Consider the following 19,381-nt stretch of genomic DNA (forward strand, 5'->3'; position numbering starts at 1 on the left):
AGAATTAGTCAGACGAATTTATGTGTTTGATAGTGTGTGTGTTAGTATTATTCTACTAAGTATAGAGATGTTTATCGCAGTAATTTTTCTGATGTTATACACGTTATTATACCATATAAATATACTCTCAAAAACTGGCTTTACTTGTAGGTATATCCTCATAAAATTATTGTATCTTTGTTAAGTATACAAAGTTCGGATTAAATCTGTCCGTTTAAAGTGGGTAATAATGTCTAAAGTAGTCCATTGCATACAAACTTTTACATAATTTTCTTTGGATTCTTATGAATATTATTTATAAGTATAATCGAAACCAAGCCGTGGTTATGTGGCCATGTTATTCCCTTGTTCGATGATACGCATATTGAGCTTATTGGTTCAATATTCCGCGCAATGTTTCCTATTCATGTAACACAGAAATACACATTTAGAGGTATATTATACTTAAGTAAATTCAAAAGTCTCATAATACAATATTATTTCGAACCATTATTTTCGTGTTTGATAAAATAAAAGAATTTACATACTTAAAACATTTATAGATACTTATAATATTTCTACATAAAAAAATAATCTTTGCGATATGTTTATTTAACGTTAGAGATGAATTTATAATATAATACGATGAATACATCATTACTACTCTCTTATTTTTACGGAGTCAACATAAATTGGAGACAAGTACTATTTTTATGAAGAGGTGGGTGTAGCATAATGAGCGTAAATTGCATTTTTTTTTAAATATATAAACATAAATCAATCGATACTAAGCTTGAAAGCTGCAGATAGGTTGCCATGATACTATTGTATTTGATTATTATCTTTAGTTATTTTAATGAGGTATATCAATCCAAGTATTTTAAGTGTTTACACATTACACATTAGAGTGTCACATTCTGATATGGTGTGGTTGTAAAAAATAACATGCCTCATAAAGAAAAATGGTATCGACATGTGCATTGTGCATTGTGCAATTAGTCAGGTGTGTTGTTGCATTTATTCAAAGGGTCTCGTCTCAGCCTTGACACAATAATCACACTATCTCGATTGATGTTCACACCTTATGAAGGCTTACCTTGTACACTACACTTTGTTATAAGTGTCAGTTCACTTCATCACTTAGGTTCATCATGCTAGAATTTCTAAATATTGGTATGGGCTGTTTTATCCTTGATTCAAGGAGCAGATAGCTGTTTTCTGTTATAGATTGTTATGTGTATTCTGGTTCATAGTCGAACTTCTAGTATGGAATTTGAAGAAGCAATTTTGCTTCATCTAAAAATTATACAGATGTTTAAGTGTCTTCTACGAATCTATACTTATAGTATAAAGCTGAGGAATTTGTTTGTTATTTTAACACGTTAATTTCAGGAACTACGGTTCCGATTTGAAAAATTATGTCAGTGATAGACAGCCCATTCATCGAGAAAGCAGGTAAGGCCCTGTATAAGGAATATTAGCGCACTAAGACTAATGGGAGCGCAACAATGCAGGTAAAACCGCGGGACACAGCTAGTAATTAGATAATGCGCATTTAGCGTATTTTCTTATTTATTTCGTCAAAACACGTACCTTTTAGTAAATAAAATAAATATAAGAAACAAACAATAATGTCACAAACATATCCGTTTGGTTCTGACTTTTCACATTTCCTGATAATTTCCTTCGAAATAGCATCAATAACATAAGACAAAGGTAGCCTCCATTTAATTCCAACCCACTGCGTAAATCAGTGAACTGAAAACGGCTGTAGATACAACTTTCGATTCATTTTCGACCTTATTTATATTGGAATAAATGTTATATTATAATATGTGTATAATAGGCTCGATGACCCTTCAATGGTCAGTTAAAATATATGGGATTCTTGAAACAAATCTATGAAATTACTTATTTCAAAGCCTTTTGTATCCCAATTCCTTTTCATTATTTTAGAATAATAATTTCCATCCATATCATCTGTTAATTAATCAGAAGGTACTAGACACCTACATAATAAGGAAATACATTACGTTTATATTATCCGTGTTTGTATTAATAATCAACAATTTTTGTTGTAATACCGTACAGTATTATTATAGGTATTGTTTACAACATTACAATCGAATCTAGTTTCACATAAAATATTTCAAAACATAAAAAAGGTATTCAAAATGCGTGATACACAAAATTTTAGCCTATGATACTTGTTGCATTTTATTTTGGTTAGCATATTTCGGCATATTAAACACTGAAATAGGTCATCGCTTAGAGCACAATCCGTCACAAATTGTAACATAGTACGGGTAACCCGGCACGGGCTGAATACAGATTAGTTTAAACCCTCTGTAATATCTTGCGATTACTCTATGTTTAAACTTTCCTGTATATTTATTTTTAACAGAAGAAGTAAGTTTCATGATTTATTGTAATGTAACACACAAGTTGATAAAATATCATTGGTCGGGGCTACGCCCGTTTTCACCACGTTTTAAAGAATTCTATATCACTCTCTAGTTAGGTTACTATCTCAAAAATCGCAAAAATTATATATGTACCATAAAATCGCTCTGCTAAGGCGTGAATGAAAGATATTCAAACAGATTTTAGCATTTTTGATTTTTCAGGCTGTACGATCGATTCCTGTCGCATTTGTAAATTTTTGAATATTTCTGTAGTATATGCACATTGAGATAAAAATACTGTAAGCCTTTATTAGTTTATTAGAAAAGGGTTGGCAATAACATCTAGTCTTTCGATTTCATACACCTAACAGACAAAAAGTAATCTAAGTTCTATAGAAACAAAACGCAAAATTGCACGATCCGATATTCTCTGTTTGGTTAGATATGTGTTCTCTTGTACTACCCATGTTGCTGGCTATATTTAAGTACCTTATTGTAATAGAGGATGCGAGTCTTGCTATAATCCAGACACAGTTGCAATATTCAAACACATCCTGGAAAATTTTATAGAACACAGATAACATATTATAGACTGTTAACTTTCTATTTAAACCATGATAATATAATAGTCATAATATTATGTTAGAGTTTATGTGTGTATAATTTATTTATACGTACGTATTTTTTTCTCTATAATTTATTTATAGTTGCCTGGTAAATATCACTCCTGATAAAGCCTGGAAAGCCGTCTTCTGTGCTGGACTTGTTATAAGTTTTAATTTGAAGGATCTATTTGCACGATAAATAAATTAAAATAAAAAATAATATAATACTATTAGAAAGACCCAACCCGACTCAGACCAAGCTCTCGATTGAAGTGTTTAGTAAATAACAGTTTACGAAAATGTACAAAACAAAATAAATTTTTAGGTGCTCTTAGAAATGAAGAATCAGTAAATGTTTCGGTAAGGTTGGAATAAATAATTTTTGAAGTGTTTCGGAAAGGCTTTCATTACAGAAAGAGGGTAAACTTATATTTTAGAAAAAAAACTGTAAAATACGTAAAAAATATATTTTTTCATTTCGAATTGATTATATTTTACATTATTATGTACATAATGATAATAATGATGGAAAAGACTGGAATAACTCGATAATTTTACGGCAACGCATAAATGTCGCTACAATTATCACAATGCAGTAAATTACAATTATAAGCATTTCGATTATAAATTATTACGATAGCAGAGAAATATTATTATATGCAAAATTTTACAATATACCAATGAATGTATGCTAACTACTATAGATTAGAGCAAATTCTAATTAAGAGAAGAAGATATTATATAAGAAGGTTGCAAGATTGTGTTTCTTTTTTTATATTCTTAAAATATATACTTAATAAATTCTCTCCTATTTTTCATAATATATATATTTTATTTATTCTCTATTATGTTTACTTTCATTGCCACCCGTGTACCTATATATCATTAATTCATTATCCTTTACCTTAGGCAGCCTGGAAGAGATCGCTGATAAGCGATAAGGTTGCCTTATGTGCTATGAATATTTTCCATTTCTTTTAATATTATGTATTGGAATTTGTAATGATACATAAAATTGTTAAATAAATTAATTATTTCGTACTCACAAAATACCAATTACTAGTCGAAAAATACTGGTAGAAGTGTAACTGATTACAACCTTCCCAAAATGTATTATAACCTGGGTAGAGCCGGGGCCAAACATATTGTATAAATTATCAATTTGTGTCCTTTCCCAAAATATAAAAAACTACTATAACAAAAGCTGAAAGAATTGGAATACAATGAGGTATGAGTAAACACTGTGAATTTCTATAATAGTATCATAAAGGCGTCAGTTTTCCTTATTCCCCTTTTGAAGGATTCTTTAAGGTCTGGTAATTTGGTCACGTACGTGTTGACTAAACATATATTTATTGTTCATACATGTCACTTTATTGTAAACGAGGGCAACACAGGGCTGATTGCAACTTTGCTCATCTATACATATAATAAATCTGTAGAAGGGTCAATTCTGTACATTGAAAATATTGAAAAAATAACTAGCAGGGATTACTGTTACTGGATCGATACCAAACCCAAATATGTGATTAAAAAAATTTTTGTCTGTCTGTCTGTCTGTCTGTCTGTCTGTCTGTATGTGAAGACATCACGTGAAAACTACCGGTTCGATTTCGATGAAACTTGGTATAATTATACCTTATTATCCTGGGCGTAAAATAGGATACTTTTTATCCTGGAAAAATACGTAGAAAAAAAATTAATCTCAATTTTTCAGTTATCCATAGACGTTGTTCTGTAGTAGGTACCGCGAACACACGTTGCGTATTATTATAGACCTAGCCGTATTTTGGTCCAATAGATATTTATAGGATGTCATTGTCAGAGTTAGGTACTCAAAATGGAGAAATAAACCATCCACGCAAAGACCGACATCCGCGCGGACGGAGTCGCGGGCGGAAGCTAGTAAATAATATAATCAAACAAATTCACAATATGCTATGAAATCACAGTAATACTTGCAATTTTATACAGTAATTTATATTTATATGTTTCGTATAAACCTTAGAGTTAAATTCATTTTTACAGATTGCTATTATTTTATTTTAATCCTTGTGTAATAATAATTGATATCGAAAATAAGTATTAAGGTCCAAATGCAGTAGGCCAGTTAAAGAAGTACGTAGTACCTATTTAGTAATCTGTGATAGTTCAAAAAATAGGCCAATGACTAATTAAAAGCTACTGCTCTCAATTCGTCATCAGCCTATTTGCTCACTGGAGTATCAGCGGCAAAGCTTCTAACTAGCTTTCTAAAGTCGGGATAGATGCCCGTAAAAAAACCTGTAAAAAAATATACTGAAAATTTAAATTTATCTGAGTTCACACAAACATACACATAATATTTTAACTGATTCAAATTGGGCAATGAAAAAATTTACATAATTTATAGTCAAAAAACATAAAATTTGGTGATATGAAGGCCGATTTGACGAGTTAGCAGTTCCCAACTTTTCCCAGTACGTTGTTCTGAAACACTGAGTAGGCCCGGCCCGTGTTACTATACTAAAAATACTTACAATACAAAATAATAAATAATATAAAAATATTGCTTTGCATCTAGAGTATAGGTATATAATATATTAAATCTGTGTACTAAGTCTGTTACTAGCGGCCCGCCCCGGCTTCGCCCGTGGTACCTATTTGACAATAAAAAGTAGCCTATGTCCTTTCTCGTGTATCAAAATATCTCCATACCAAATTTCATGAAAATTGGTTCAGTAGTTTAGGCGTGATTGAGTAACAGACAGACAGACAGAGTTACTTTCGCATTTATAATATTAGTATGGATTTGCACTAAATTAAAGTGTAAGAGTTATTTAAAAACAAAAAATGCTCTTAACAATAGTTCATTTAATCTTAGATATTATAATCTATAACATTTAAATATGTCATCAAAAACTGTCCTTAAAATTGAATATATCGAATAAACAACACACATGATGTAAAGTAGGTAGGCAAATATAGCCAAATATAACGCAGGTTTCAATTTCAGGTGAAATAAGGCTACATAATATGCATGGAGTGCGCGGAGGTATCAGGCCGGCACCGGACGCGCACAGTGTACCGCCAGCCTTATCTGTAATGGTGAGCGAAATTATGTCTTATATACTTTATACGTATGTATAGTATATATATACGGTGTCGCTTTTGAATAGTTGTATAGTTTTAGGATGAAATAACATTGTTGTACTTCTGCTTTACGTACTTTTGATTGTATTTTAATTATTATATTTAGATCTTCTACTTATTTATAACGATGAATGTATAATGTACATAACAATATAAGCTTAGGTATTATATATATAGGTATTCGATCAAGTAAGCTAATAATTACAATAGATTTATATTTTATAAACTACAAACGTTAAATAATATTTCAAAGAATCATTCAATTTCACACACTAATACGAGTATAACAAGATCAATGAACATGACGGACCACATGAATATTTGTTAATATATTACAATTTTGTTTGTTTGTGTGTTTAGGGAGGGAATTTGAGGTCCTGTGTTTGAAAGGGTTAAAATGAACGTTTACAAACAAACCTGTATTACACAATACACATGCTTTGAGATCAAAGAAATTATAAACACATTTTTAATGTTTTACAAGTGAACTCACGGTCACAACTTAATAATATACAAAATAAGTACATATATTTGTATATACCCAGCTAATGTGAACTAGCCTTTATCTGATATTTTCAACTCGATTTAATTATACACCATATCTTTACATTATTATTTACAGTTCCTTTATAATATCCAATGGGCGGATCCATACAGCGAGAGCAGCCTCGCGAAGCAGCCTCGCGAAGCAGCTCGGCCAGCATGGACGTAGCTAGGTCGTAGAAAATGGCAGCACACGCGCGTCTCTTGGCCAAGCTACGTTCACACTAGCCAACTCGCTTTGCACAGCTATTGTTTCGCGAGGCTGCTAGCTCTGCCACCTAATGTATATTCTCAATACAATTTCTCAGTCCATTTAAACTATATACCAACCCATTTGATACTTTTAAAATACAAAACAGATAATAGATATAATATGCATCACTATTTGTAGAAATTAGAAAATAAGCAATTTCAAAGTTACCCTTTTCTCTAGATGCAGTAGTCGAGAATTTGGGATGAATAGTGCCGGCGAAGGAACAATAATGAATGCTACAGAGACTAACCTTGATTTCAATAGATCGACGCCTATATTTACTATTGGGACCAACTTCATTACTCAGTGGTGAGTCTTGATGTTTATAGAGCTTCAGTTTTCTTACATTTTTCTTTCAAAAATACGGGATGATGAGGGATTTTTTGTTTTGTTTGGGATACGATAAAGCCTTTAATATTTACATATTTCATGATGAACAAAACTAAAACGGCAGTTTAGTCATAATTAATACCTTTATATTAATATCTTTATCGTATTCAAAACAAATCCAAACTAAGTCACATAAAAATGTATTGGATACAAAAACCCCAGTCATGCCAAGTTTTGTTTAACGTTTTTGTATTGGAAATGGAAATTGATTGAATAACGATTAATTAAAATACCAATCTAATAGATATTTTAGTTCAATTTAAAATGAAAGTTTTTTGAATTTAAGTAGTTACCTAATGAAAATAATTAAAAACCTATACACTGTTTTGTATAGCAAGTTCAAAAAGTATACTACATACCTACCTATATACAATTTTCTTAATGTAGAGTAATTAATAAACTATATATATATGTTTCCAATATTCATAAAATTCTCAAGGCTCTTGAGATGATCTTGAGATCATTATTTACAATATTTTGTCTGTATTCACTAGATCTAAGTATAATCTATCTAGATCGAAAACTATTTTATAACCCTCAAATAATGAGTATACCCATTCTGGGAGAACATTGTTTACTGTATCAGCTTTTATCTATACCGTTATGTTCGGGTCCAAAGTCGTGTTCCATAATAAATATCTACAAACATACAGAACATGTTCCAGAGATTCAATCTAAGAGTCAAAGGAAATAGTTGCGAGCGTTTACGCTCGATCCAAAGACATGTGCGCCAAAAAGCTATTGAACGTGAAATGTAATCACCCTTACACTGTCCTGACGTGCATTCATTTTTGATGAACTAATTTCCTCGTGACGGCAGTTTATTTTCATGCAATTTGGAGCTACATTTTTCTATACGGCTGTTTCTGCGTTTTGGGGAAACTGGGTTTTTGGGGGTGTTTTATATGACGTGTTAAAGTTCAAAATTTGATAGTAAAGATAATTTTCATGGCGTTCTTGTGACGCATATACCTGTTTCGTGGATTTGAAAAATGTGATAAGCTTATTGTGACTTTTTGTTAATATAAGCAGCTTTAATACAAAAACAAGAAAATCATGACATGCTTTTGAATATTATTCCTTGAAAAATAAGACTTATTATCCATTTTAACTTTCGTATTTGTTATAGGTATTGAAGTTCTGAAAATAACAAGTGATTTTTATTGTTTTGATCAGGCGTATTTTTCTTCATCAGGAAACTTCAGAAATTCAAGCAGCGTCCATGTATATCCAGTTTCTCTGAATGCGAAGACTTCATCAGCAATGTTACCAACTTCACTGATGGCTACTACTTCAACTCATCCATCGAAGATGTACCGAATCAAGTGGTGAGATATTCCTATAATATTGTTATAATATGCCAGTAGTGTATTTCTATGTAGTATAGTTTGTTTACATATAAGTATTAAATGTGCTGCGTGGTTTCAGCCAGGACGTACCCGCTGTTAAAATCCAATACTTCTATAGCTATTAGTATTTGTAAAGTTTCATCCAAATTCGTCCTGTAACGTGCTGTTTAGCGTGTTTATGTAAGAGTACAACCATACTTAGAATATCCATAGGATGATTTATATCCTCACAAACTTTCGCACTGATAACATTAATAGGATTATATATTTTATATAGTATATATTCTGTACTATTGTATGCTTTAAACGTCTACTATAACGTTTGCAACATACATTTAAAAGCTCTTAGTGGCGTGAGACGCTTACCAATGTTGCAATTTATCCTTTAACTATTAAAACTAAATTGAGAACCGCACAACATGTTTCTTTTTATTTCGTATGTTACATTAAGAATTTTTATTATTATGGAAACAAGAAACCTGTCTGCTATGTTGTAGCCTATGCCACTACAATTCTGATGATTACAACGATGGCTCATAATAATATATCCAAATCCGTCACGTGGTTTGGGCTGTAGGGCTTGTCAAAGAACACACATGCATGCACTCGTAAAACATAACCCTCCTTCTTTCAGTCGGGTAAAAATAAAACCAACATGATCATGGACGGTAATTTTTTGTAGTAAAAGAACATGAAATTCTAGAGATTAGACAGCGCTCTATTTTACGACAGGCCTTTTAATGGCACATTAAAATGTTTTCTTAGCCCGCGATTATCCTGTGCGACCCTAAAGTGGAATTTTATTCAGCCCTTAATGTTAAGTGTTATTTAAACCCACGTAAGGTTTAACGACAGGTTTACGGTGTAAGAATCTGTATTAACCTCGAGAGGTTTACAATGTTTTAACAGTGATTACTGAATGATTAATTTCTTAGTGAATCTTTAGTTATAAAAACAATCTCGTTCTACAAATTTTGGTTGACTTCCATACATCAGTAATAAGCAAATAATTTGGAAAGAACAGTGGGATTAGGTGCAATTTTGTTCCTCATGCTCATGTTTCTTTTCATCAGGCATTCTGCCTAGTGTCTATTATAAGGTGAAAAATTTATATACGTTAGTAAAAAAATCATTACATAAATAAAAGACAGTAAATATGATTAGTAAAATATGCAAACAAAACGCAATAGCATCAGACTAAATAATCTCAAAACTTTACTATGAAATCAAATCTGTTTGTCAAATTCCTCATAATAAACATAGAAGTAATCAATCAGACAACTGTTTGCTTTAACTTAAAATCAATAAACATTATACTGATTATATTTAACTTGGATAATGTATAGTCCATTTTAAGTTAAAATAAATTATGGTCAACTCATTACCCATAAAAGTAAATGTATAATTAACTTATTAAAGACACACAATCACAGTATTTTTTTTCTTAATTAACTTTAGCACGTACCTACCTTTGAAGTGAAAGTTTCAAAGAGAGGCGCGTTGAGAGTAAAATTTCAAGGTCGCGTCATGGCGTTACCGTCACGTCATGGAGTAAGGCGACGATTTTGTTATTTTTAAATCTTACCAAAGAAGACGTGTGCCGATACGCTCTTTTTTTCCACTATTTACACAAACTGAATGTTTGTTTAAACTTATACATTGGGACTTCGTTACATAAGTAGTATGTACCTATCATAATCATCCATAGTATTTAAAAGCCAGTAAGGTGATAGGTTGGTGATAGGTAATCGATGCAGTTGATGTCACGGCCAAAGAAGACATAGTAGAAACTGCATAGTCATTTCGAATCGATTCGCTTCCACATTGAATGTCAACAGATGTACAGATTGAAATTGTAGAAGGTAAAAGCTGGACAACTGCAGAATGAGGTTCCAAAATATTGGCGCAACTGATGCAGTGAAATCCAATTAAATCCTTGTTTACTGCATCGATGTGGTAGTTGAGTAAATAATTAAAGTAGATGGTATTCATATTGTCCTATCCATTGAATAATTTATATAACCACAGTTAATATTATAATACTATAAGTACTAAATGTAACCAAATAATTGTATAGAAAGTTATTAAATTACGCGTGTCTAAGCAAATTAAAACATTTCGACTGTATTACAAATACAAGATACTTTTTCAGGTATTGAGGTAACAAACATATTGTAAGAATGTTCACGACACTATTTTTATTGTACTTAAACTTTATATTTGTAGAAAATAGTTAGGAACTATTTTATAACATAAAAACGCGGCCAAAAATAGCAAACGAGCCTTGAAAAAATACATCTAGTAATAAAATTAGCATAATGAACATATTTTAGTAAAATTGTTTATCATTTTTGATGGTTTAATGTTCAATTATTTACAAATAAACGGGACTTAATCCTCTTAATAATAATTAAATTATCTCTCAAATCAGTCCGTAACGTTAAATATGATTTATTTCCGAGAACTGTTTAATTAACGGAATTTATAGCGCCATCCATCTCAATTCTCATACTTGGAAGTTTAGATACAACTGTCTCACCTTAATTTAATAATGTGTTTGTATGAGTTTACTCGCTTTCTGCATGCGCCTCGTAGAGAAATAAAATAAATACTTTGAGTAATAATTTCAATACAATTTCTTAATTATAATACCTACTCAACCGCAAAACACAACTCTTTATAAATTTTACCAAACATTTACTCTCTCTCACACACACACACACATTTATCTACACCGTCATAATATATCTAGCTATAATAACTTCCAATAACAATCTTACAAAGCACACGTGCTCTGAAACTGTTTATTCACAACCATTCCACTTTTTTGGAACTATCTTCCTTAACACAGAATAATCCTAGCTAAGAAGACAGAACCGCACTAAATCTTAATATATATGACGGAAGAAGGGGCCCAAGCTGTGGGCCCAAGGCTATTTTTAAAAAGAGTGACGTCAGCAATTCTGACGTCACCATCATCAGGGCAGGCGCTCATACAGGCGTTCTGTGTTCAGACATAATAATATATAAATCTCGTGTCACAATGTTTGTCCTCAATGGACTCCTAAACCACTTAACCGATTATAATAAAATTCGCACACCATGTGCAGTTCGATCCAACTTGAGAGATAGGATAGTTTAAATCTCAAATTGTTTTAGTGAAAGCGGGCGAAGCCGCGGGCGGTAAGCTAGTTGTACTGTATTTGTTTGAACTCAATAAAGTTTTTTTTTAACAGCAACCCGTTCTCCCGCCGTTTCCCATGTGGCTGGCGTCAATCATAGCCGCATGCTTGATCCTGGTAATCCTTCTGACCGTCAGTGGGAATGTTCTGGTTCTCCTTGCGTTTCTTGTGGACAGAACTATTCGTCAACCGAGCAATTACTTCATCGCCTCCCTGGCTGCTACTGATTTATTGATTGGTAAGTGTTTGGGTAAAGTGTTAAGGATTAAGAAATATGTGATGTTTTTAAGTATATTGGTCAAGTACACGATGTATAACTAGATGTTCTAACAGTAAACTGTAATACAGCTTCTAGGGAACATTATAGGTGGTCATATATTATATTGACTTGAACTTGAACTTTTTGATATTTTCTAATTTTATCGAGTTCAAGCTAATACTTACATTCTTTAGTTTCAAAAATTCGTAATTATCAAGTCCGTCGCGTCAATTATTACCAATTTAAAAGTTGTTCAAAAGTTTTCTATTCCTGCCAAATCCAAATTAAATACCTCCTTTGGGATGCGAATCCGACATTGCAACAGCCAAAAGAGAAATTTTCCTACAAAAGATCATTAGCATTCGCGTTCTGAAAATCTAACTTACAATAAATAGGGAACTAATATTTTTCCAATTAACTTCTGTCTTGCTATCGGTAATGAAAACAATGGATGAATAGACTAGAAAAATTGTCTGACTCATGCTATAAGAACTTTAATGTACCCACAGAGCCACAAAGATGATTTTTCACGCTGCAATAACGCTGTTACGTCTCCGTATTTTTAGATCTGGGTCATGACGGTTATCGTTCAATGTTTGATGAATACCCGCATGGAATGGCGACCGATATTACATCGTTTCGAATATCTACTTTGAATATAAACCTTAACCAAGTGGTCCAGTTAGTTGTATGCTAACCGCAATTGTGTTTGCTCGCGGTACATTTAAAGTTTTGATGTGTATGAATATTTAACTTTGTACGGCGTTTAATCTACAAAATATAAGTTTAGGAACGCTAAGTAACTTTGTTATACTAATAATTATGTTTATTTGACAAGTTCTTTAAAAATAATCCATATTATGCTAATATTTTAGCAATGTTTAAACATTGCTAAAAATTTATTATTATTATTAGTTATAATATTATCTCAATATGTTATCAAACAGTTTATTAAAAAAAATTGAAATAGCAGATATAATTATTATATTATATTATGTATTTATTAAACAAAACAATGAAGCCCTTGTAATTAAAATTGTAACTATAACGATTATTAAAAGCTACATTCATATTATTTCGTTTATTGACATTCAGGAGATTAAACTAAATGTAATTAAATAAATATGTTAAATTGCTAGCAATTAAATCAGGCATTACCGCTGGCCGTAGATAGAGGACAATTGATGAACCTCCTGAAATTTTAATCACGAGACTGAATCCAAATAGACTCTATTCATTGAATTTAATTATCACTTAAATGACTTCCAACTCATTTAATTTTTAATTTGAAATGCGTTTCCCTTGTCCCCAGGTACTTTATCGATGCCGTTTTATACAGACTACGTTTTGAAAGGGTACTGGCATTTAGGACCATTATTGTGTGACCTTTGGCTATCCGTCGATTACACCGTATGCCTTGTGTCACAATACACAGTTCTTTTGATAACGGTCGATAGATTCTGCAGTGTTAAAATAGCGGCACGATACAGAGCATGGCGAACAAAAAATCGAGTTATATGGATGGTCACAGTTACTTGGATAGTGCCAGCATTGCTATTTTTCACTACAATTTTTGGATGGGAACATTTTGTAGGTTATAGAGATCTGCAAGAAGGAGAATGTGCCGTACAATTTCTGAAAGACCCTGTATTCAACACAGCTTTAATTATTGCTTATTATTGGACTACACTTGTAGTATTGATAGTACTCTATGCTGGTATTTTTAAAACTGCGTATGACATGCAAAAGAAAAGTGAAGCAAAACAAAGGAAAATGCAATCGATGGTGGCGCTCAGTGCAGGTGTTATGACAGGCATGGCTGGTAGAGCAGCGGGCATGGCAACGCTATCCAAAGCTACTGTATCAAGTGAAGATCAAATCAAGGTATCGGAAACTATCCGTAAAGATTCAACACCAAAAGGGTCTTTAGCTGCACCTCAGTTGAATTTAGGTGGTTCTTCGGATTCTAATTCCAGTCAAAAATCTTCCGCTCATAAAAGCAGCGCTACAGCAACAGGTACTACAACAACAGAATCAGAGGCAGACAAGAAAGAGGAAAATGTCGAGCCCGAAAGATCAAGCAGCCCAGCCTTTGATTCAGATGACGAAAGTACTACTCAGACTAACTTAAAGAAACGCTCTTCCGTTGCCAATTTGGTGATGCAAACTAGTACAATGCAATTACTTAGTAACATGCGTTTAAATGGTGGTATGCTCTTGAAACCTGAAGCAAAATCATCCCAGCCAATTAAGTATGAAATTGAAAAACAAAAATCTACACTGTCTCAAATATCAGAGAAAAGTATACTCGACATAGAGAATGTTCAATCTCAAAATGGACAAACACCTGCCGTAAGTGTGCCTCTTTCATCCACTAGCAACATGTCGCCTTCATCATCAGGAATAGCTACACCATTAGAGAGAGAAGTATCAACTACAATCGCTCAAAGAATCATTCCCCCTCCATCAGAGTTTCGCTGCAGTCCCACGGTCTCTGAAAGTCCACCATCTCATTCGGAATCATATAGACCTAAGTTCCCTAAGCCAGTTAAATGTGATGGAAGCGGGTTCGATATTCTAATAGGTCTTGATGGTGCTGATTTACGATATATGGATGAATGCTCAGTTATTGTTCCCACACCACAAAATGAAAGTCCACCATCTTCTATCACATTTCCAACTGCTACTGAACCATCATCCCCACCCACATTAAATTCTGGTAATATAACAAATACTTCCTTATTGCAGGCTGCTCTTATACGAGCAACAGCTGAAGCACAAGTAACACAACCCAAACCAAATGTAGCACTTCCACAACCACAACCCGTTAAAGTTAATACAGAGGTAAGTTTAACAACCGGCGAACGTCCAAAACCTATCATCACCCTTGTGACGACTTCTTCAAATAATAATGAGACACAGACATCAAAACCGACCGAAAACAAAACTGCTTCAATCAGACTTAATACAGGTTTAAGTCCAGGAATTGAAAGTAGTGATATATCAAGTCCAGCGATAAGCGGGCCATGTCGAGGTGATTCTAGAAAAGAGCTTGTTAAAAGTATAGGAAAGAAATTCAAAGTACGGCGATCCAAACGCGATGGACTCTTTCCTGGTATAGGGAGACAAAAGTCTAAATCAGAAAATAGAGCTAGGAAAGCGTTCAGAACCATATCTTTTATTTTAGGCGCGTTTGTTGTTTGTTGGACACCATATCACATATTAGCTTTAGTTGAAGGTTTTTGTCGAAACCCACCTTGCATAAACCAGCACTTGTATATGTTTTCCTACTTCCTATGTTATGCAAACAGTCCAATTAATCCTTTTTGCTACGCGCTAGCAAACCAACAATTTAAAAAGACTTTCATGAGACTTTTAAAGGGCGATTTTCATGTCACTTAAGCTGATATGGCTAACGCACACATTAAAATAGGTGTAACAAGATCTTCTATTCTAGGACAATATTATGGTAATAAGGTAGCTAACGCTTTTGATGTATAGAAATTGTGTATACGTAATATAAACGTATTTTTTTAAGTCTAGTTTAATGTACGAGAATACTTCTTTGTAGCTTTAATAATTGTAAATAATAACTGTACTATATTTATAATTGTTACATGTACTTATGTATAATTAATTAATTGTTCGAAACAGACAATAACACTTGTACATATGTTAAAGATAAAAGTCTCTTTATATCTATAAGACTTAGCTATGAAAACTAGCAATATTTTCAGTATTTTAATGACTTAAGTGTTAACATAATTAGCTGCATTCCAGTTTTTACAAACTGGTAAAACAATTTTTAATTTCGTTAGAATAGTCCTTAAAATGCTCATTTATATGAAACGCTTTAAAGCTCTTAGCATTGAGCCCAGCTAAAGTTTTTTAGCGTTTAATATTGTCAATTACCTATTTTGTAATTATGTAGTTAAATATAATTTGTAAGTGTTTGTACATTAGGAAAATAGTATTTATGTTAAATAAAATTTTAAATATAAATTACAACTATGTTAAAGAATCTATGTTATTATTTGAATTGTCCGTTTTAGCGTAATATGTTGAATTATGTTCAGGCTTTGTTATAATCAGATATGTAGTGTGAAGTACTATGTTTGCAGTTATGCGTAATGCACGTAGTTTTACCACAAGTCAGTTTGACCGGTTCCTAACTTGTTATATGGAGCTTTGAACAATATAGGCACAGAATACTGAATATAAACTCAAAGAGTCTCATTTTCACTAAACTAAGTTGTCATAAAAATTGTATGCATCTTCAGCAATATTCTATGTAAGGTTTGCTTTATTACCACAAAAAGTATCAAGTCTTATTCACTTCGTAGATTCATGAAACTTCTTAGTCGCAGTCCTTTGTTGTATGTGAAACTTTTATTTTCAAGAATGTCCCTTAAACTATTATCAAAAGTTTATTGAAGATTTTTAGTTTGTGCAATATTTTATGCAAACTTTAATTTCTCTATTTTCTTATGAACATGATTTATGATAGTAATTTTATTTTTTTATTTTTATTTTATTTTATTCATCAATCAATACTTAAACTTTTTCATTTATTACGCTGTCATACTTATAACATCATAATTCAGGCGTATTCAAACTACCAATTTTATAAGTACCTGTTAAAAAAACAAAAATGAAAGACAAAAGTGAAATATAAGTAGATACAATAGTTGAATAGGTTTAAATGTAACTTTATAAAGTCTCGAATAAATATATTATTGTATATTATGTTATGTAAAGTTACCTACTCACGCACACTAATAATAGTAATAAGGTTTAGTGAACAATGTATGTACAATTATGATTGAAATGCATTGTAAAAGCTCATTTAATAAAGATAAAGTTTTATCGCTGGAACGTGTGGTTTGTTATATGAAAGAGTTTTAGTGTGTTAGAAAATCTACAAAACCTTCACGTATTGTTTCGTTGTACAATAATATAATAGTACTTATTCAACGTATTTTCTGTTTACTCTCGAATTTTATTACCAATTCAATATTAACACCATAGTATAAACATACAGAAGAAGATAAACACCTTCTTCTAACTGTGGGTATTTTAATTATTCTTACTATCCTTAACATGAAGCCCTTCTTTATATGTACTTAAAATTTCATAACGTTACTTATACTAGATAGGATATATATTTTTAACCCTGAAATATCAAAAATAATTACTAAACACTCATTAAAGTACTTATATCTAGTCATTTTGGGTTCGATCCCTATTACGGGTATATATGTGATGAATAGGAATATTTATTTACTCGAATCTGAGTATTGGTAAGTTATGGGGGGGTTAGCGGTATGTCTCAGCAGTACTTATTCCAGAGTGAGAAAGAGACGGCGCTATCAGAACCGTGTAATTTCGTCCCTTTCCCACACTTAATATTGCTATATGACATGGATAACCTGTATTTACATGTTATGTTTCAGTATGTTTATTAATTGTTAGTTGTAATTTAGTTTAATTTTAGGTACCACGACGTACCTATAAAAGATAGAATAAAGAAAATATGAAACTCTCCAGTGAATGCGTGATAATAAATATTTTATGATACTATCAACATTACCACATTATGTGTTCTTATATTTTTAACATATTTTTAGGTGATTCTCAAAGTTAATGATACTTCATTCACAAGTGTAGTATTTCATACTCGTTTATAATTACCTACTAGTTATCTAACTTTATTTTGTAATAGAATTTTGCCTCTATCTTTTTGGTTGATTTTAATTTGATTTAAAAATAAGTAAGTAGATATTTCCCAACTTCTCAAAGAAATTTGTATTAAATTTGTCAGTGATAATAAAGATAAAAACAGCTAAAATTAAGTGTCGTTTTAGAATTTTTCCTCATTGCTATTAAATAAACTTAGCTATATATTAGTTACCAATGTAAAAGTTGTAAAAAATCAAATTGTCAATGTTATAAATTGTTCTTATGAAAATATTATAATAAAATAGATGAATAAATGGTTAGCGAATGCATATAAATAATTGTTTTGTGTATATCGATGAAATAAATTAATTAATTGTACTATGCTTTGTCTTATTTATCCTTATTTTTTAAACATACAAATAATTACACACACATACCTAATACATACGTACCGATAAAACATGGATAACACGAATTTTACTACACTGTATAATTAAATCTAAATTATCTTCATGCTTTTAAAAATGTACCTGTAGGTACTTATTTTCTTAAGATAGTTTCTACATAATATGTTGTTACCCTGAAAGTTCTATATCTAACTAGTTCATTATAGGGTAACAACACATTATACAAAGGCATAATTTGATTTTTTTAATCCTATTCCTATAACAATGATAACATAATAGGTAGTATAGGTACTCATCTAGTTTAACATGTTTGTTCTCAAAGATAAGGCTTGTATCATAAAAGCCATCGGCCACAATCCAGCAACACTCTATTACGTTTTATATCTTCAAAAAGATAAACAAAAACACATATTCTTATATTAACATTGCGATTTATTAAGATCCTGCTAAATTCACACATGAGTCTGTCTTTTTATGTTCAACAAAGCGTGGAAAGGCGTGTTTCGATTTTCAAATGGGATACGGGATGAAGATGGGGATTGAATAGCATTAGAGGATAAGGACTTGGGAATATGTATCTGTCACATCGACATTCAACGTAGAAGTTAAGAGTCTTTTTCCATTTTACTAAAAGAGTTATTCTTTAAACGAATAACGATGAAAAGATTGGTAGATTAAACACCAGCCCCTGTAGACAAAGTAACAATTAAAAAACGATAACGAAGTGAAAAGGCAAAAATGTATGGGATTGACATACGCCGCGTTAGATTACGTGGTCTATCTAATGTCAATCCCATACATTTTTGCGATTTCTAACTTCGTTATCGTTTTGTAATTGTTACTTTGTCTAAGGCCCCTGTGTAGAGCCTGCGGTGCGGTTTTAAAACCCGTTATCATAAGTGATTTTAATCTAGTATTAATATTCCTTAAATCGCCTTGCTCTCATTTAAACTACCTGCCTGAATGAAACTTTGTAATTTTGGCTTCATGTTTCTGTAGCATTTTGTATTAAACTCACATATAATTCTATGCTTATACTATATATTAATAATAATAATTCTGCTATTACTACTACACGTGTAACACTAGAAAAGATTTCCAAAACTGATAAATCATTTCCAATTCATAAATCCATAAATCTTTTTCCACATCTGCGAAACTAAGAAAGGTTCCCAAATAAATGGGCTGAACGAAAGCG

General features: G+C 31.8%; 1 protein-coding gene across 2 annotated transcripts in view; it reads left to right on the top strand.

The window, feature by feature from the left end:
- LOC123693434 (muscarinic acetylcholine receptor gar-2) overlaps positions 1–18,069 on the top strand; it is a 33,347-nt gene extending 15,278 nt beyond the window's left edge. The window contains exons 2-7 of one of the 2 annotated variants that reach the window (XM_045638526.1): positions 5,985–6,076; positions 7,098–7,226; positions 8,503–8,635; positions 11,893–12,076; positions 13,410–14,449; positions 14,846–18,069. In XM_045638526.1, the coding sequence (XP_045494482.1) occupies positions 7,120–7,226; positions 8,503–8,635; positions 11,893–12,076; positions 13,410–14,449; positions 14,846–15,499 (2,118 nt within the window). In that variant the 5' untranslated portion in view covers positions 5,985–6,076; positions 7,098–7,119 and the 3' untranslated portion in view covers positions 15,500–18,069. Of the gene's footprint in view, positions 1–5,984; positions 6,077–7,097; positions 7,227–8,502; positions 8,636–11,892; positions 12,077–13,409 lie in introns of both variants that reach the window. The other variant, XM_045638525.1, reaches the window with a different exon arrangement.
- The last annotated feature ends 1,312 nt before the right edge of the window (positions 18,070–19,381 follow it).

This window comes from Colias croceus, chromosome 7 (genome assembly GCF_905220415.1).
Source record: "Colias croceus chromosome 7, ilColCroc2.1".
NCBI lineage: Eukaryota > Metazoa > Arthropoda > Insecta > Lepidoptera > Pieridae > Colias > Colias croceus.